The sequence below is a fragment of the Schistosoma mansoni genome, chromosome 1 (assembly GCF_000237925.1).
Source record: "Schistosoma mansoni strain Puerto Rico chromosome 1, complete genome".
In the NCBI taxonomy this organism is placed as follows: Eukaryota; Metazoa; Platyhelminthes; class Trematoda; order Strigeidida; family Schistosomatidae; genus Schistosoma; species Schistosoma mansoni.
Genome location: NC_031495.1, coordinates 18,450,592 through 18,472,269, shown reverse-complemented (window position 1 = coordinate 18,472,269; position 21,678 = coordinate 18,450,592). Strand labels below are relative to the sequence as shown.

General features: G+C 35.5%; 1 protein-coding gene across 1 annotated transcript in view; it reads left to right on the top strand.

Annotated features, from left to right (window-relative positions):
- The window catches only part of Smp_093220 (hypothetical protein), a gene marked incomplete at both ends in the record, with an annotated part of 33,347 nt that overhangs the window by 8,827 nt on the left and 2,842 nt on the right, over positions 1–21,678 (top strand). The window contains 3 exons of the mRNA XM_018793525.1: positions 3,750–4,029; positions 18,697–19,002; positions 20,481–20,605. Of these exons, the coding sequence (XP_018648028.1) occupies positions 3,750–4,029; positions 18,697–19,002; positions 20,481–20,605 (711 nt within the window). The remainder of the gene's footprint in view (positions 1–3,749; positions 4,030–18,696; positions 19,003–20,480; positions 20,606–21,678) is intronic.

Below are 21,678 nucleotides of genomic sequence, written 5' to 3'. Positions count from 1 at the left end.
TTATTAGAGTAAATTAACGCTGGAAAAATCGTATATTTTATTCAATACATGTTAGATGTACATTTTACCGTAACTACTAATTCTGTCCATACGAAACTTGTAATTATTAGTTTTATATAAAAGTAAAAGTAAAACATCTGCCAAGTATTGATGGTAAAAAAATTTTTGTACATAAATATGATTAACAAAGTTTGTTCTAGGTCGAAGATTTTCCGTCAGTCGGTTAGGATTATGCATCTGTTTAAAATTTCCATGTATAATCCTTAAATGTAGATATTGCATTACCTAGATCATATGTTATTCGCGTTTGTCTGGCTTACCCATTAAAATAATAAAATTTTGAATAAAATGAAATTCTTCGTTTCTAACTATTTGCTAAAAGATGCTAAGAGGTTTTTTCACAATTATTTCTTCTGAAATATGGAATATTTTCTAAGAATGTAATCAATTTCCTGGGTGCACATTAACGTGTGCAACAATTTGGACTTGTTTGATGTAAGTTAGCTGATGATGATCGACAAATGACACTAGTATTGAACCTATCACTAAAGTATGTCCGGAGAGGTCATTTTTATCTACTGTGACTTTCATCTGGCCTGAAATGGCTTATGTATTAGTATCGTGCAATCATGACAAAACTCACTACAACTTTCTGCTATCCTTTCTGTTAGTTTTATTATAGCTTGGTTTTTTCCCATAGATGTGCATTTCGAAATCAGTCTACGTTTCGTTGACAGTGTAAATTAATATTATTTCATGAAATCTCTTGTAAAATTCATATAAGTGTATTGACTATTGTGAGTATAAAAACAAATGAGTATGTTTTCATGCATATTTGAATATGGTTGTATCAACGTTTGAACTAGTGTAATTTAATTAAATTGAATACTTAAGGTAAAACACAGTTTTCTTTCTAACAGTCAAATTATCTTTCACATGTTCCTATACATTAAGGTAGTCATCGTGCTTATTATATGTAGGACTAATGGATCATCGATTTGTAAATAGTAATATGATATCGACTGTTATTTCGTGTTGTTTCAAATCATATGTTCACAGTTATTATTTTCCTGTGTTCACTATCAAATTGTATGTATACACAAATGGCATTTCTTTCCTTTTGGGAGGAAGAAAAATACAGTGTAGAATTAAATTATATATACAACAAAGTATTCGTTTCAATGATTCTTTAAGCATCTTGTAAAAAACTACTGATTTTTCATATTGAAGCTGAAATTATCATAAAATTGCTTCAATTTTTTCAGGATTACAGGTACATCTGGCTAACTAATGTCAAATAGTATAACACTTAAGTCCATGGTTTCCCGTCGATTACCTACAGTCATCACCTTACATCTCAACATAGTGCACCCGATATTGAGTCACTTAGACTAGTGGCCATACTGCAACTTGATCCATGGAATTCGATTAGCTTTGAGAATGACCCTACATAAATGACAATGATCACTATACAGTGATAAAATAGTCATAGATTCCATATTGAATATTCGTTTTTTTTTTAATAAAAATAAGCTGTTGGCATGTTGGGTATAGTTTGTACAGTACCTTCAATGTGTATTTTACGTATTCTACACTTTATAATTTATTTCACTCGTGCTAGACTATTCGCTAACAAAATCGAACAACAAATCCAGAATACTCGCTATGGATTTATTAACTACTGTTATTTATAATCACTAAGAGACGTCATCTTAAAAAAGAAGCTGATAGTCGAATTGTTACACAGATCTGTTTTCATTACAATATTTATATCTCGACTGATATTGTCAACACATACATTGTTAACCTTTCTCTTTTTCTAATTCAACGTAATTTGTCTGAATATTTAAGTAAGCATTCACACACAGCTATCTTTAAATCGCTTATATTTGATCAAATCAAACCAAACTACCTGAATATTTATATGTTAATTACTGAAGCGACCGTTTACGAAACCATGACATAATAACTGAAGCTTTAACCTCTTCTGTGAATGACTTATATATCAACTAAGTGATAAGTGACATTTGTCCCAAATCTCTTATTACACGATATTATTATTATTGTTTGGTAATTTTATGCAGATATAAGGCATGCTATTCGTGCAAAATTCATGTATATTACTGAATAATGTTTTAAAGTCTTAATTTATATCAGAAGGGGTTTTTGTGGAGATTTTTAGTAATTTTATAGTTGAATTCATGAGTCAATTGAAGCTAGACCACCATGGAAAACGTGGAAGCACTGGACGACCGTTTCGTCCTATTGCGGGATTCCTCAACAGTGCATATCCACGATCCCGCACCACGAGATTCGAACCCAGGACCCATCAGTCTCGCGCGCGAGCGCTTAACCTCTAGACCACTGAGCAGGCACTCAACGGTGGTAATGTCTAACTTCAACCAATCCACGAAATTAAGCAACTGTCCACCATTGTCTTTAGTGAGTTACTATCTCACAACAAATCCTGTTGAACTCCACTCATGAATTCAACCATAAAATTACTTAATTTATTTGTCGTTTTTATTTACCATGTATCTATTACAGTATTTATTCAATAAATATTGTTCTATTGAGAGTGCTATCTGAGCATTTCAAGATTAAAAGATTTGTCCCATTGGTTTTAGTGTTGTCTTTTTCCACTGTCTAATATCATATGACAAAATCGCCAACCAGAACATTGACTTATACTACCTTGATCCTGTCCCAAACCAGCACGGACAGCATGGAATCAACTCTGAGACCTTATTGGTTCTCCTTAGCTTTCCCTGCCCGTTGAGTTCAGAACACAATCTCAGCTTTTACTTTATGAATCATGTATTTCGGACACACATAGTTTATATACAAGCGAATCAGACTGCATCACACCATCAAATAAAAAATAACAATTATACAAGATCAAGTCAAATGTGCCTGTGTGTGAGAGATTGTAACTGATAAATCGGGAATAAATTAAGAATGGTAAATCGTATCTCAATACCTAGTAGATCAAATGATATGTATAGTTACTTAATAATTATCCAATAAGAATATATGTAATAATATTCCATAAATAATCCCTAGCAGATACCATTCGTTTATTCTTCGTTAGGATATAACATTTAGCAATGGAAATAATTAAACTTTCTAAGTTTCTAGATTATCTAGTTTTAATTACATCACCTAAACCGTTAGAGTTTACTCATGATCGAATTTTTTCTAATTAAAATTTCACTCCCACAATAACTGAACATCACAATCAGTGTTGTGTATGTATATGTGTCGGTAATTTCTAATTATTTCACTCTTTTTACTCCACTTAATATATCTCTTTATCTTATTAAAAATCTATAAATTATGTGAAATTTAAAAGAAAAATAAACAAAATATTTCTTCCAATTTAAGTGCTTTCAATTAATCAATCAACAAGTTGGATGGAAACGATAAAACCTAATTATCAAAACAAATTCTATGTCTGTTTAATAGATCAATCATTATTCTTAGATGTTATATAAATAACAGGTATATATATAAATAAACATTTTTCTAAAAAGAATAATATTCATTATGATCTGTCCCTTTTCCAGTTTAATCATTCAATCATCTCAACTAATGAAAGCAATTAATGCTTTCCCCCTCTCACTATTTTCATCCTACCTTATTTCTTCTCTGCATCTATTTTTCTTTTAGTTACACCATTTTGCTATTCTTATTCTATATACCTATTTGTTTATTATTTAAATTTTTTTTACGTCTACTTCTTTCGATAGGAAGCAGCAAGCTATAATCCAAACCATATAACAGCGCAACAATATTTTTCACCTAATATTAATACACAAATTCATTTAGATGATATTGGTCGACCGAAAGTGATGACAACAAAAGTAAAGACATTTAAAGCACGTTTATGGATATGTCGTGATTATCCTTTATCATTGAAAGACCAAATTATACCGATTATTGATTTAATGTCTGAATATAATCCATACTTTCATAAATTGAAAGAATTTCTTACCAAACAATTGCCTAGTGGATTTCCATTGAAAGTTGGTAAGTTGTTTGAGATTTTGACTGAAAATGTTTATTATTGTTATTATTACTGTTTTATGTAATTGCTTTTCTTAATATTCAGGACTATATGAAAAATGATCAGCCAATGTGTGTGTATGTATATTCGTCTTTTGTATTTAGACAAATCATCATCTAGGTTGTCAAGATAATGGATTGTGTGTAGGTGGGAGAGATTGAACGAAAAAGAGCTGTATTTAGTTCCTATCTCCATATTTTAACATACTAATAAAGTCTTTAGGTGTTTTGATCTCTCTCTCTCTCTCTCTCTCTCTCTATATATATATATATATATATATATATGTATTTGTTCGTGTGTATGGGATAAGAGGGCTGGGTCAACTGAGAAGTCCAAATCTTCTAGTCGATTCTGAGCTGTCGATTGTATTCCGTGCTTCCCCTCAGATGTTGAGGTCTTCATAATCAAGTCAATCACCAGAAGAAAAAGGAAGAGAGGGAGTAGACAGCCTTTTCTAACTCTGGTCCTTACTGGAAATGCATGTCAGCTGTCCTACATGCACCACTCTGCAGTGTAGTCCGTCGTATGAGTTCCGGATAATGTTGACAATCTGAGGGACTCCATAGTGTCAAAGGAGTTTCCATAATCTTCTCCTGTTCACACTGTCAAACGCCTTCGTTCGTCGCTGGAGTGACATCTCTCGGAAGGTCTGTATGTGTTGCTTCGATTTCCGGTGTATTTAATGTAGCTGGTCTACTCAAGAGTTCCTCAAGGTATTCTACCCATCTGTTCCTCTGTTCTTGAATCTCCGTGATTGTCTTTCCTTCTTTGTACTTGACTGGTCTCTCTGGTTTACTATATCTTCTTGCTAGTTTATTCATTGTATCATACAGTTGTTTCATATTCCCTTCTCTTGCAGCGTTTTCTGCCGTCGACCCGTCGAAGTTAGTGCTTCTTTGATCCCTTTTCCAGTTGTCCTCCATCGTAGTTTCTTCTTTTAGTAGATGTTGTAAGGCTTGGGACCTGTTGTTGAGAGTTATCTTGAATTCGTTGAGCTTGTCAGTATGTCGAAGGAAGACCGTATTGAACCTTTGTAATGCTGTTTGTACAGTTGTACACAGCTTCTTTAGCTTCAGTTTCATCTTGGCAACCACCAGTTGGTGGTGACCTGAAACTAAGTCAGCGCCTCTCCTGGTTCTCACATCTTCCATTATCCTTCGGGATTTTTTGTTGATATCAATATGATCTATCTGGTTCTCTGTGGTGTGGTCTGGTGAGATCCATGTAGCTTTGTATGGAAATATTGTGCCGTCTATAACCCTTTTGCTGAATGCACATAGAATTGCAAATCGCTCACCATTTCCATTTCTCTCTCCCAGTCCATGCCGTCCAATTATATCTTCATGTCCTGTGTTGTCCACTCCGACTTTGTCGTTCAGATCTCCCATCAGCATTGTGAGGTCCTTTCTTGAGCACCTAGCTATGATTGATTGCAGCCTTTCATTGAACTGATCTTTATCGTCGTCGTTGCTATCATTGGTGGGTGCATAACATTGGATAACATTCATTGTGATCCCCTCCTTCTTTGTTTTGATGCTTTGATTATCCTGGATCCATGAGATTCCCATCCTACAAGTACATTTCATGCTTCTATGAGTAGCATTAGAGCAACTCTCTGAGGGTGTGGAGCATTTTCCTCTTCGTGACCAGAGTACAGCAGCATCTCTCCCGTATCTATCCTTTGCTGTCCAGCTTGTATCTGATGGGTTTCGGTGATTCCAAGTACTGCCAATTTGTATCTCCTCATTTCCATTGCTATTTGACTGGTCTTTCCTGTCTCCTACATTGTCTGGACGTTCCATTTACCTATAAAAATTGTTGCTCTGGTTGTTAGAAGGTGCATCGGCCTCGTGACTTTCGAAAAATCTCGGCTTTCATCCTGAGGAGTCATAATTATTCCTTCAACTCGGAGGGCAGAGTTTAGATGGTTTAAATTATTTTTTCTGGCTAGCCTTTTTTAGCGAGTTAGTTTTTTCTACGGGGTTGGGTCGCTTACCTCATGCCCAACCCTCCTCCTTCTAGAAGAGCTACAGGCGGAGTTAATTAACCAATTAAGACTGTAGATATTTTTATCACATCATTCGGTAGAACTTTCTGGTTGTCTCACATTCTATAAAATCTTAGTTCTGAATTTCGGGTGGCTTATATTTCATACTTAGTGTAGGAACTTATATAAAGAAATCAGTAGCATTAAAAATAACGGACTGTCTTTGTTTGCTGACATAATCCTTCACTAAATACCAACTTATTCTAAAAGTTATGTTCTTCAACATAAATTTTTATTTAAATGTTAGATATTTCCTTTCTGTTCACTAAATCATGAATTTTCTTCGGAGTTTTCTCCCTTAACATACGTTTGCAGAAATATTTTCAGTCATCTGACGACAGATGAGGACATGTGCCATCTGTTTTATTGTTTATTCCGATATCTTTTTTACTAGTTTAAGGTCAAACTCAACGGAGCATAGTCATTGTTATGCCTTTATTTAATCTTATCACTTGTATAATTTTAACTCTATCATTCTTAGTCTTGTTTCCTGTCTTCAATAACAACTCAATGACGTTTTAATATCAAGCAAGAATTTTTGCAGGGCGTATTATACATTATAAATTCATGTTATTATACTTATTAATAACTTCACTCACATGTTACTGTTTGCCAACAAATTTCTACTTTCCACCCCTTTGTTCCTAATCCTTTGCTAACAGTATAGTTGCTTGAAATAAAATTTAACATGTGCTCAAACTATAATTAGTTTATGTTAGCGAATTTGAAGCTTTTTGTCAAAAGCATATCAGTCGGAAATTTATAAAAACTATGAATATCCCTGAGTTCCAGTAATCTTTATTCATGCATAGTTTATGACCAACTGGTATTGTAAATTAAAACGATCCCTAGAATTATTCATTTTTAGAAGAGATATATGAAAAGTTCTAAAGAAAACGAGTAACTCATAAGTCTGAAATTTTAACATTCATAAAATAAGTTATTTTCATCAGCATTAAATGGATTATGTCATATAACATTTGGAAATTGAGAAATATCTTCGCCTCATCATGTAGTATATTAACTTTACTCAAACAACTTGAAATAATTGCATGCTATAAATAAATTAAAAGTTGGTTTATTAAACCACCTAAAGGTACGTACTGTCCATTTGACTAGCTCAAAACAATGATAGTTAAATTTCACTCTTTCAAACTATAAATTAACTAGATTCTTGAACAGTTAATCGCCTCGTTGTTACTACACAAATAACCTAAGTAGATGAGAACTATCTTGAAGAGATTCTGTTATTTACTTTTATTAACATAACTACTACCAATACTTAATTGTCCAAAGCTTAGTTTGTGAGGCAACTGTCGAACTTATATCCCAATAAAACGAAAATCCAAGTACCAGTAATACTGAGCTCTAAAACTCTATCATTCATGTGATACTCGTAACTTGGCTGTACCTAGACCTTAAAAGTAAATATATCATCAGTGTTATCTTTTTCCGACCGTTGCTGCTACCTTGACGTGGTGGTCGGGCTTGCCTATCGTGATGAAGCAATCGAGCTATGCTGGCTGGAACAATCGTTCCTCGAGGTCCTACCATGCCAGACAGATCGGTTGAAGAGCGGTAAGACTAAAAGCAGCAATCCTAAGGTCAGAAGGCGAAGTCGTACTGCCGACTGTACAGAGGTGTGACGGCAGTAAGGTGTTTCCTTCAGACAACCAGCATGACAGCGATGCTGCCTTCCCACAAGGAGGGGTGGGGTTAGAAAAGGTCGACCCTAAAAATGCACACCTCGCCTTATCCCACGGATTTCCGTCTCCGGCGGTAAGGACTTTTGAAGAACGGAGCTAACACGTCAAAAATCCTCCACAAAAATGCCGTGCGTGACAGGCCTCAAGCAGTTGTCCCTTGGGCACTGAGGTCACGCTCCCAGGTCGTTAAGACCAACACTAATCCAACTTCTTTTTCAGGTCCCTCAAGAAATACCCTTGCACGGTGTGGGCAGCCGGGAAGTGATACTAGCCCTCATACCCTTAACTGCACACGAGACCAAGTTGGTCACATTCAAATCCTTCCTACTCCTAATAACTCTTATCTCCACGACTAACCCTTCCCACGTCCTTTTATCACCTCGCACCGCTAGGGCAAACGATTCAAGTACACGGAACGTTATTCCTGGTCTCCTGAAACCACGCTCTAAACTACATATAGGAACTTTTAATGTCTGAACATTGTGCCAAATAGGACAACAGGCTTCCTTAGCTAGGACTCTAGAATCTCGCACCATCGATGTGTGCTGCGTCTCCGAAACGCGCATACAAGATCCGAGTAGTGTCATTCATTTGACCGCACCTAATCAAAATAAAGAACCATCTCGATACACGCTCCGTGTATCTGGAAGCCCTGATGCTGCTTCCCGTGGCCTCGCTGGAGTAGGTATAGCATTAAGTCCTAGGGCAGAACTAGCTCTTTTAGACTGGATCCCAGTAGACAGTCGTCTATGCGCTGTCCGACTAAACGAATCAGTAAGGACTCGGAAAGATAGGGAAACTCGTCGTTGCCTCTTCGTCGTCTCTGCCTACTCTCCCACTGACTGCAGCTCAAACGATATAAAAGATGAGTTCTACAGAAAGCTTTCCGACCTTCTCCGAAAAGCTAGGCGCTCCAATGTAGTAATAGTGGCTGGTGACTTAATTGCTCAAGTAGGCAAACTAAGCGAAAAGGAAAGACACCTGGGTGGATCTTATGGTGTCATGGCTAAAAGAACAGATAATGGCGACCGTCTGTTGCAGCTGTGCTCAGATAACCGCCTATTTCTTGCAAATACTAACTTTAAGCATAAGGAAAAACATCTGTTGACATGGCGATCCCCGAATTCGTCCCAACGTTGGACCCAATTAGATCACATCGCTATCAGCCACCGATGGAGGGGCTCGATAGAAGACTGTCGCTCGTTCTGGAGCACATGTTTAGACTCAGATCATGCTCTAGTGCGAGCACGTATCTGTCTGCGTCTTACTGGACGTAGGAAAGACACTGAAGGGAAGCCTCTAAGGGTTCTACTTAATGATAAGCAAGCTAAGAATATATTCCAGGAACAACTGGAAAAACAGTTAGTCGGCCATGTAAGTTGTGCCCACCCCGAGGCAGCGTGGAATGACATCCGAAAAGCTGTGGAAACAGAAGTGATATCTGCTAGTAAGGTAAACCACAAGGTCAGGGAGAAACAATGGATCTCGGCAGCATCTACCACACTAATAGATGCTCGTAAACTCATCCCACCTGGCTCTGGACATAACGAAGAGCGGAGTCAGCTTAAGCGAAGGCTAATAAGAAGCCTACGCAATGATCGTGAACAGTGGTGGGTAGCGAAAGCAACAGAGATGGAAAAGGCAGCGGCAATAGGTAACAGCAGACAGCTATTCAGACTTATTAAAGAAACCGACATTAGGAACCCAACTATTAGCGAAACTATCTCAGACAAAGATGGGCATATCATTCATTCTCAATCCAGGAGATTGGATCGATGGGCAGAATACTTTAGGGATCAGTTCAACTGGCCTTCAGTCACACTTCAGTTACCCACGATCCCCAGTCGTCCTGAATGGCAAATTGAGGTAAGTCCTCCAACTCTCTACGAGGTTGAAAAAGCTATAGGAAATCTGAAGCGAGGGAGAGCAGCAGGCCCTGACAGGTTGACCCCTGAGGTTTTTAAGGATGGTGGTCCAGTATTAGCAACGAGATTGACTGAGGTCTTAGGTAGAATCTGGGAACTGGACGTAATTCCATCTGACTGGTCCCAATCACTGATTGTGCCAGTCTATAAGAAAGGACAAAAGTCCTCCTGTGACAATCACAGAGGAATAAGTTTGATTAATGTAGTGTCTAAAATATTAGCTTCAATAATACTTAGGCGCCTAACCAAAGCTCGTGAAGAGAAGACTAGAGAAAACCAGGCTGGTTTTCGACCTGGACGTGGTTGCATAGACCAGATATTGATTCACCGTCAGGTCCTAGAACATAGACACAAATTCAGACGTCCCACAATAGTAGTATTTGTTGACCTTAGGGCGGCATTTGACTCCGTTGATCGTGAGGTTCTTTGGCAGTGTTTGTCACTGAAAGGAGTACCAAAGAAGTACGTTAACTTTATAAAGGCTCTCTACTCGAACATATCTGGTCGAGTTAGAGCTTATGGAGAACTGTCATCAGAATTGATTACCTCAAGTGGTGTTCGTCAGGGCTGTCCACTCTCCCCATTCTTGTTTAACTTTGTCGTTGACATGCTTTTAGAGATATCACTTTCATCATCTCAATCTCCTGGAGTTGAACTTTTACCGGGAGGCTCACTTGTTGACTTAGAATACGCCGACGACATAGTTTTATTTGGCGAAGACGCTGACAAAATGCAGAGTCTTCTGACCACCATAAGCAACAATGCAGGCATGTTCGGAATGCGATTCTCTCCCTCGAAGTGCAAAATGTTACTTCAGGATTGGGTTGCATCGGCACCTGAACTAATGATAGGGAGTGAAGTAGTTGAGCGTGTTGACAGCTTCGCTTATCTTGGGAGTCTCATCAGCCTTTGTGGTCTGGTGTGTGACGAAATCTCAGCACGGATACAGAAGGCTCGTCTAGCTTTCGCCAACTTGCGTCATTTATGGCGTAGGCGAGATATCCGTCTAGCAACCAAAGGACGGGTTTACTGTGCAGCAGTTCGTTCCGTCCTACTTTATGGCAGTGAAACATGGCCGATAAGAGTAGAGGATATTCGTAGACTACTGGTATTCGATCATAGATGTCTTCGACGCATTGCTCGTATATCCTGGGACCACCGGGTAAGTAATGCAGGTGTTAGGAAACGGGTACTAGGTAAGGATGGCAAATCGATTGATGAAGTAGTGAAACTTCATCATTTGAGATGGCTGGGACATGTGTTGCGTATGCCCAACCACCGACTGCCCCGACGTGCAATGCTTTATGGTGTAGGAGCAGGTTGGAAGAAAGCTAGGGGCGGCCAGACCAAAACATGGTATAAATCCATGAAGTCGCTGACAAGTGGACTGGGCCATGTTGGTAGGTGTAGACTACCTGGTTGGGATTCGCGAGATGATAGCAACCGATGGTTAGAGACCTTGAATGACATGGCTCAAAATCGTTTGCCATGGCGAAGGTGCATCCACTCCTTGTGTTCTGCCAAATTCTAATCTTCTGAATTCTTCATGTCCGTATCCTTTTTCTCTTTCCAAATTTATTTCACTGAATTATATTCCTTCAATAACATCTTGAAACCCTTATCTTTCACATAATACTTATACTCTTACTACTTCTACCACTATGGGATTTGAATCGACAATTGTATCTCTGTGCTAATGTGGTATGGCAACTCGAACTGATGTACGTACGTACGAAGTTCTACGTTGTAACTGACTGACTAACTGACTTTTCCGTTTGAACAGTTTCTTATTTTTCTTTTCTACTTCAGTCTCATGTGTTGTCACATTCCTAAAAAATTGTTTCTTTTATATTTTTCCTTGCTTCAGTCATTGAGCAGTTAACATAATCTTATATTCTTCTTTCTTAGATTATCATAATACATTGCAATAAACAAGTTATATATGATTATACCATGTTTTCTGTTGAGATAACTGTACATCATATTTCCTTTTTTTACTCGTTTCTTTGTATCTCTGTACTCTAAAACCTATAATTTGTATTTCATCTACTGTAATGTTATTATTTACATAAATTGGATTTATGCCAGTAAATGAACATTCAGGAAGTTGAATATTTTTCTTTCTTTCTCTCTCTCTCTCTCTCTCTCTATCTGCTGTTATAATCAATGTGAGAGCTAAAAATAGATTTGTTATGATTCTTATTTTGTATACCATACGCAGTTAAAGATAGATATTGGTGTTATTAGTTATGTTTGTATTATGTAAAAGCAGGGAAATAAGCATCAATAGACAACTGACCACTACCATTATCAACAGCAAACACGTTAAGATTATTTGACCAATTGGAGTAATTTATACCGAATATATTTATGTTTACCGATTTAGCTGTCTTCATGAAAGATTTCTCATCATTTGTATTCAAACTTTTTGTCACTTTTTTATCCGGGTTTGTTCTTCATTTCTCCTTAAGAACGGACTATAATAGGATCGATTATTATTAAAAGATAAGCTGCTCTTTTGAATAAACAATTTGCCGATTCGTCTGTTTGAATTATGCAACACACAAACACAGTATTCTAAATAGTCAAATAATTAGTCAGTTGAGTACGCTTATATTTTTGTTTATTTCTTGTTGATGAAAAGTAAATTTAACATCTGGTATTATGTTGAAATAGGCCCGAGTGTGTGTTTACTATATGCTAATTAGCCAAATATGTTATTTAATAGAAACATTGATATTTTTTCATTATTATCTAATTGTAATGACTTGAAATAAAACCTATGCATCAGTGTTTTAACCTGAACGAAGTGTTGATTGTTACTAATAGTACAAGTGTTTACTGCGACTGTAGACTAACTGCTACCTGCTACTTATTGCAACGGAACAAGACTGCTATACCGACCCAAGGAAGAAAATGCGACTGTGTAAGTAGACTACCTTATTCACCAACCACTAATAAGGTGACATCCACAACAATAGTCTAATATGTGTGTATAGTTCACAAAATCAATGAATATACTTACTTGGCTAAAAAATATATGTAATCATTAAACTACTTATTTGTTTCCTTCCTAACATCTCCCCCCTAAGAAGTTTTGAAGTTTCTTTTCTTTTTCTTGTCTCTTCATAAACATTTTAGCTGTTTAATAAGACTGTTTGGTTAGAAAACTAGCAAATAGCAATACATCCATCCGAAGTGTAGCTTTTGGGTTCTCCTTTATAGCTTCTTTCTGTAACGACATTCTCGATCTCCTTAAAGTCCATTGGAACACGCTTCGACGAATCCTCAACTTCATTATGATTATCTGAGCAATGAAAAACGTGCTCGATCACCACTCTTGGGTACTACTTGACCCTCAAAATCTTGAGGATCCCAGTTCCAATTTTCATCTCTCCGACCATTTCGTCCCGGTCTCTGGCTGTCTGAATCACTCCGATGATCAAATTCCCGATTGGAATGAAACCGTTTGCCACAACATCAACCGAAATTCGCGGTTTCCCTTTTCCACCTCCTCTAGGTTTAACTCATGATTCCCTAAAATAGTTTACATTACTCGCCAACTTGTGTTCTTGTGTTGTCTCCTTGATAGCTGTGACTTACTTGTTTTCAGATATCACTGATGATTACCCTGTGGTTTTAGAGGAAGGATCTCGACAACTGAGAATTAGATTTTACGACCTCAGCCTTGTATTCCACCTCATTCTTGATTTTTTTACCTTCACTTCAGGAAACTCTGAAATAACTTTATTTGTTAATTATGGAGTTGGGCTCTTCCATGCTTGAAGAAAAATATCGTTTGATAACTTGGTATATAGACCAATTAGATCCAAGCGTGCTTAACTTTTCATCGGTAATATGGAATGATTTGGTGGTAGCTTTACCTTGACATGTAACATTACCGCGTAATATTATTATAATGCCAGATGATGTATCTAGCTAGAATCGTGTAGGTTATTTATTTGTAAACATACGTAAATTCTCCTAACTTCATCACTAATCATGAGTGTTATGAACAGGCCTCTCGAATGCAGCTTAGCGCAGAAGCATTTTCTCCATCTGGTGGTTCTAAGACATGGTTTCTAACACTCATCTTAATATCCAACTTTATTGCGTTGCTGACAACGATGCTTCTCGAAATGACAAAACTTTGTAAAATCCCATCTAAAATAGTGCCAAAAAGGCTGGTGAGGCTCCGGGTGTGGTCCCCTAAGAAAACCACCTGCTGGTGAAGCATTGTCCCCAAATGCCCTGGTACGGCCGAGAGTAGAGAGAGTCCGCTCTCCCTCTCGAAATGATCTCACATGGCCACGCGTATATAGCCTCTGCCAAGGAAGTCCTACTCACTGCCTTCTCGTGGCGGGGGTGTTGTTTATGAAATTGAGGGGACGAAAAGCGAATGTTCGGCACTTTAACCGGGTTGGTGGACACGGAAAGTCCACCTAGGGGAGTTGGAAAACCCTGATTCCAAATCAATGGTGCACATGGACTCCAGTTTCCTGAGGGAACAAATGGCGTATGAACCTGTTGTCGGTCACCGGCTACCATGGGACCGCATCTCCTTGTGATGCTCTACTGCCTTGTAAATCAGACCTTTAGGTCAAAGGCTCCGGGTGTGGTCTCCTAAGAAAACCACCTGCTTCAGTTTGGGTACCTGGGCAGTATCACAGCCCTCACACAAATCAAATGAGATTTGTGCGGCGCATATATATCTGGTGCCTCCTTGTACCAATATTTATGTGTTTAAATAAAATAAATAAAATGGTAAGGCATTTTCCTGCTACTAAATTATAACGAGTAATTGAATGATAGTTTCGACATTCCCGGAGTATATATTGTACTGGATTGTTCCAATTCCTGAAGCAATACAGTATTCATCTTCAAGGTTCATTAATCGTTTACATTCCGCAATAACTATTCGCAGTGTTATCAGAAGTCTTACTCAATTTTACTACAAAGAAGTGTGAGGAATTCCACATCTCTTGAAGATTATAGACTACAGACAAAAATGAAATATTTGAGTTGATCATCTGAAAGAGCTTCTAATTTGAAATGCTCACATTCTCCATTGGTAATAACTATATAAGTGACAAAGTCATCATATTCTCGTCTTGTAAGCTTTATGGACTGATATCGCGCGTTGAAAACCGAATATTGTTCTGAAGCAATGTTTTTAATGTTGCGACTGCGTGGGTAACATGGCAGTATAAAATCTAAGTTCTCATGGTCTTTGGTACTAACTTGACTTAGCAACACTCATGCCTTCCATGCATTGTCTTGGTTTTCAAATTCAGTTCACAACAAATCCTCCTAATGTATGAACTACGAATCATAGGTGGCGTTACCAACTAGACCGTAGAAAATTCAGTTATATTATTAGCAATTTGTATGTAAAGTTCTTATTTAGCTCTTATCGAAGTCTAACTAAGCGTTACATTGGCTCTCAAAACCATGAAATAGTTTCGCATCTGGTCGGAACCACTGAAATATATATATATATATATATATAATTTCACGAAGATTACAAACATAACATGATGAAAATTTTCGTAATTAAAAATAAAATTTGGTGCATATTAACTTGTACATCACGTGATTACTGATTCGATTTTATTGTTTACCTGCATAAAGGGAAGAGAAGTTATTAATATGCCTTACTACTGGTTCTTTGCCTTTGCTATGAATCACATGTTTTCATTGATCAAAAATAAATATTGAAGATTATGTCACATAAAAGCAAACCTCTAAATTATGAAATTTGAAGAAGACAGGCGCCTTTTTCAATTAAACCAACTTTTTACTGTTATCTTCTATTACCATTAAAGCTATCTACATAATAATGGTGTCACATAATTTGGTTCTTATTATATCATCATAATTTGGACTAATAAATGTATATTTTTTGCACGTTAAGAGATATTTCACTTGCTGATTATACAACTTTACTTTTCTTTCATTGATGAGATAAATTGGGGCATGGTTATCATAGTGTTGTTTCATAAAAAACATCGAAAATCCATAAATTTAGCTCTAACGACTTTTTAATTGTTACCTTCAGATGTAGAAAATAGAAAACACTGATGGCTGAGGTTAAATGTTTATAATAATTTTTTATACTGAGTTTGAATATCAAACTTATGTTCAAGATATTTGTTTTACTCCTCAGTCCAGTGTTTACTAAGGAATGGATTCGGGTGAATTACATTTATCTTGTGACTTGCAATGTCTGATTTCGGTACTGATACACGATCTTATACAAGAATCAAACTGGCTAGACAAATGAGAAGACTGAGAGTGAGAAGAAGGTTTATTGACTATCAGAATTAACATTTATGCATATATATATATATATATATATATATATATATATATATATATATATATATATATATGCAATTCAAGCCATTTCTTAACCAATCACGTAAGTTTATAGGTATCAACACCAAGGTTGGACTTGATAGTTTGAAATAAATTTTTCATAGCCGCATTCTGAAATACAATTTAATACAGTAACAGTTTAAATAGATCCAACTTGACCAAGAATAACTTGACACTGACATATTCAGTCTTATTATAATTTCGATTATGCTAAAGATATTTTCAACTGTTTCCTTTGTACTGTTTAAACTTGTGTTAATTTCGGTTATTCAATTACTCTGAATAAGCAGTTTACATTAGGCCACGAATCGTCGAAAGTATAATTTTTCTACTCATTAGGATATAACAAAAATATATTTATTATCAATCACTTGAGGTTATCAGTCGCCAGGCTTCTAATAAACCCAGTATGTCACCTTTCCCTCCTGAAAAAAGTAGGTTTGGCTTCTCGTATTCGACTTCAGGTGTTGGGATGGAGCACAATTTATTTTAAGAAACTGACAGTATGACGAAAAATATTAAAATGTGTGAAACATCTAATCATACTGGTATCAACTAGCCACGATAGTAAACGACCATTAATTTTTTTAGACGATTATACGAATTACGTATTTAGATTAGAAGCCAACGGTATACATTTCCCAACTTAAAATAATTCACAGTACGATTAGTCAGTGGAAATCACTCTTACTTTCTGATTCAGTAGATTCTAAAAACCACAGTCCCTTAACGAATTTTCGGGGTATGTATCTCTTTAGTTGTACATTTTAGTACCAAGTGAGACAACTACTTTGACATCTTGATTGAACTTTGACACCACAGTAAAGCAATCAGAGTATATTACCTAAGTAGTCTATTTATTGTGATCCTATCATACTATGACTACTCTTTGGAGAGCATTTTACGGAAAAATAGATTGCCAGTGAATGCAAGTAATGTTGTACTGCCAGTCGTACCCATAGATAACGGATTTCTTCTATGAATGTGCTTTGTTGCTACCATAAAAAGAGGTTGAACTTAATAAGTAACATACTTTATCGCCACAAAAATTCATGATCATCCCAATCAAAAATAATTTCCCTGAATGTAATAGAATACTCGGATCGCTTAAATTTATTCTGGTTATTATCATTTTTCTTCTGTACTTTTACCGTCCCTAATGTTTTCAATTGTTCTATACATTATATTAATCTATAATAATGATCATTTCAGTAAAGTCATCAGTCAATTAACAAAAAATGCCCATTATGCCAAGTTAGTACACTCTTAAACCAATATAACTTAAGGAATCATACTGACATAATGCATATAAAGAAAACAAATAATGTAAATAAATGGTCGGTTTTAGTATGATACAGACAATAAAAAGTAAACGGTATTATTAGTTGTTTGTAGATAATAATAAGTAAAAGAATAATAACATCCTGTATTTCACTGTATTAGCATAAGCTTTTATTCGCTAATACATGGAAGTCAATAAGAATGAAAAGAAAAACAAAGAGGATACCATGCCAATACAAGACTTATTTCTTCAAACAATCAGTTTAGTAAGCCAATGAATAAAGTAATTGTTTTTCTTTAAAAAGCTATACCAGTATAAGATGTAGTCTTGGCGTCACAGTTCAAGTTATCACTAAATTTTTAGTACACTGTCAACATTTTTCAACAATACAGTATTTGATAAGATCCTATTTTGATCTTAACTGGCTGAAAAATTAATGAAAGTAAACCTATTAAAACCATTTGAATAGACCCGAATATCTTTTTTAAGAAATTCACACTTTTCCCTGATCAACTCATATTCTCTATTTCTCATGTTTGTTACTACAACTGATACTGTTACTACTTCTACTATTTTGGCATTTTTTTCTTGGTGGTTTCATCTCATTGTGCTAACATAGTGCGATAACTTGAGCCGATACACATAAATGCCAGATTCTACATTGCTTATAACTGACTGACTGCTGTGAATAAAGTTACCTACATGTGTCTTTTGTTAATTTTATTTCTTTAGAATCCAAGCGCTCATCACCGTATAACTTTTCCGCTTAGATCAATTATTTCTAGCTTATTGGTCAGTAGTACATCACATAAACACCTATTTCCTTTTTAAAATCAATTTTGCACATAACGATGAACTCCAAACTCTCAACGGCGCTCACCTTTGAATATTACAAGATTTTGGCTAGCAATTAAGACTTGATCACAGTGTTGATGGCGGTGTGCTAGTCAATCTCTTGGTTCACAAATTTATTTTTATCAGTGTTGGTTGATATTGAGTTCTTAAAGTTGAGATAATTGTTATCTAAAGACTATATATCAGTGAATATATCGCCTTGAATACAGTTGTCCTCCAATATTCTGAGGCTTGGGAGATTATGGATTGTCTACTTTATTTTGATTATATTCACTCTAAAAAGGTTAAGTATATTTCTTAACTATGGGATGAAATGATAAACGTTGGTTTTCCAATGTATTTGTTTTGTATTTCACTTGATTTTTTTTATTCTGTATACAACTGAGTTGTTTGTGTAGAATATCTACACTAGCTTTAAACGATTTTAATTTTTGTAGAAATTCCGCTTTATCATGTCCTAAATGCGTGCGTCTCATTTGGCAATTTACATGGTCAAGATAATAGTGTGTATGGCGTTTCTACAGTACCTATTAATAGTAAGGACTCTGGTCTGCATCATCCATCAGATTCAACAGATCCACATAAGAAAACGGATAGTCCTACAACTAGTAAATTACCATCTGATAATCAAACTGATCAACCATTACTTGAATGTTCAACGGAATCCAGTACATCATTACAACCAGTTAAATGTGTTATTGATGAAAGTGTATTTGATGTAGGCAAAGGATATCATTTGATAGGTAAATTAAAATTTTGTCGTTCATAGTTTCTTTTCTATTGTCCATATTGTGATTTATTGACTATTTTAAACTGTTTACATTAAGATAGAATATAAATGTAGATGAAACGTGCTTAGATTTGCTTTCATTTAAGGTGCTGTCTTTGGAAGAGTAGTAAGTAACCTTACATAACAAATTGATGTTTCCACGTCAGTACCATACAGCAACTGTGAACCAAAATATCAAGAAATATATCTAAACATTGTACTACTGTAGTGAACGAGAAGGCAAATGGGGACAACCAAATGTATTCAAATACAAAATTACATTAAATTCTGAGAACCATACAGTAAATAATTCATTTGCAAAATGTGAATCGATCGTCTCATACTTCATTATTCCTTCATTTCCACACCAATCATTCTCTGTTCTCGTTCTCTTTTCTTTGATCTTCTGCCTCCAGGCACTTCACTTTCAGTTGATGATACATACTACTTGTATCTGTCGATATCAGTAGCACACACCACACTACAATTGATTTACTTTATAAGAAAATGGACACGCATATATGGAACTCCTTTGGTTCATTATATAAAATTGCTTCATTTTTTCTTTAACAAGAGGAATGGTTTAAAATAGAATTACTTTGGTACTAAGGTCTTCAATCTCTACAAAATTAACGATTTATTGTTTATATTAAACCAAACTAGAAAGCTGGTTTAAGCCTGTCAACTCCCTACTTTGGAAAGTAGGAATAGTGTCAGAAAAAGTTAAAGATAAGAAATGAGTCTCAGATTATCAGTCAGTATTGTTCTGTTACTTACTGGTTAACTTGAATTTATTGATAGAAAAAAATAAATTGAATCGATCACTATCTGAGTCACTGAGTACATGAACCACCTACTTTGTAATACTTTTAACAAACAATGATGAAAAAGCAGTTACAAAACATAACTATGAGTGTATTACTCTGAACAGAGTTGATTAGTGCAAATTATTGAGCTTTTCAAAGTTGAAATAATGTTTTATGATTCCTACCAAAGAAAACACGAAATTCATTTCACATATACTCAATAGTATTATGTGAAATTTACTGATGAAGTTAGCCGTTCCATTCTCATCATTACTTTTGAATTATATTCTATACTTCTATCTACACTAACTCATTGCTGTCCAATTTATTTGCTTTTGAAGTAAATTTCTCACCGTTAGCCTCCTATTTCAACTAGTAATATTATTTCCCTCTCTGTTTATCTTGTTATCGTTCCACTAGTGTGTAGAGTATGGCAGTTTTAACGGGTACATATTCATAGTAAATCTCAAGTTATCTACAGTTGCCTAACTCCAGCTGATTGTAAACGTTTATCAAGTTGTAAGCTTAAACGGTTAAAAATAGAAATATACATTAGGGAACAACACTAATACAACGATAAATTTATTTAAAACTTTTACTGAGTCACTACTTCCTTAAAACAAAAAATAACTTTTATTTTGTAAAGTTGAGAATTCACCTGGACACTATGGAGCTTTGTATGATGAAGAACAAATGGTTCAAATGGCTGTTCAACGAAGTTTAGTAGAATATGGATCATCGGAAAATTTGATACAAAGAGATTATTCATTGGTAGGTCCCTTCAAAACGATTTCTCATCTTTTATTCATTTGAAAAAATCGTTATCTTTAAAAGTTGACTGGGATCTAATTGATGTAAACTACTTTGTCTAAAATAAAACAAATCGCCTCCTCGAAATATGTCATAAACTTATGAAGTAAATTTTTCTGACAATTATAAAAGATATACTGAATTTAAACTGCCCAAAAAAATACACTTCTAAAAATTTTAAATTATCACTTAACACTACTTAAGCTTTATCTAATCATTCCATTTCGTGTACGACTGTTTTCAAGTGTAATCAAAGTTTGATATGACTGTATGAATATAGATTTTATTTCATTATTATTATTTGGTAGATTATTATGGTTCAACCATACAATTGACTGAAGTTAACCAACATATTTAGATAAAGATCGTTTAGTACTTGTGTGTTTTAAGACATTGATCGGTCACTGTCCATTTTATTATACAGTGACTTCTTGATTCAACTTCCTCTGTAGTGTTCCATAATAATATGGAATTTCCTTTTAGTATTAATTGGTGTTAACAGTCCTTTTTTGCAACAAAACCTATTCAGTTTAAAATGAATTGGTTTATTCCATTGTTGATATTTTGACTGGAATCTGATTATTCTCGGTTGACATATGTGCATGCAATGCGGATTACCTCGATATTGCTATTGTGAAGAACTAGTATAATATATATGGAATGTGGCTAGCGTGAGAATCCAAGATGTGCGTTTCTCCCTATTTTTGAGACGTCAGCGGATGTGGCTGTACGCACTTGAATCAAAACTCATACATGTTTCTTAAGTGAGTGGCTATCTTGACTCAATAGCTAATTGGATTAAGCGATGGCGTTTGAAGCGGATGGTACTGGGTTGGAGCCCCAGAGTGAAACACCAACTCTAGAATGCAGGTACATCCGGCTAAGAAATCCCAAGTAAGACAAAATACTCATCTTGCATCCCACTGCTAGCCATATTCTATCTATTCTGTAATAACTTATTCAGCATAAGTTAACTAACAAATTTTATGAGGAAATCTTTTGTACACATAACTTCACTCAAACCTTATTTTAAT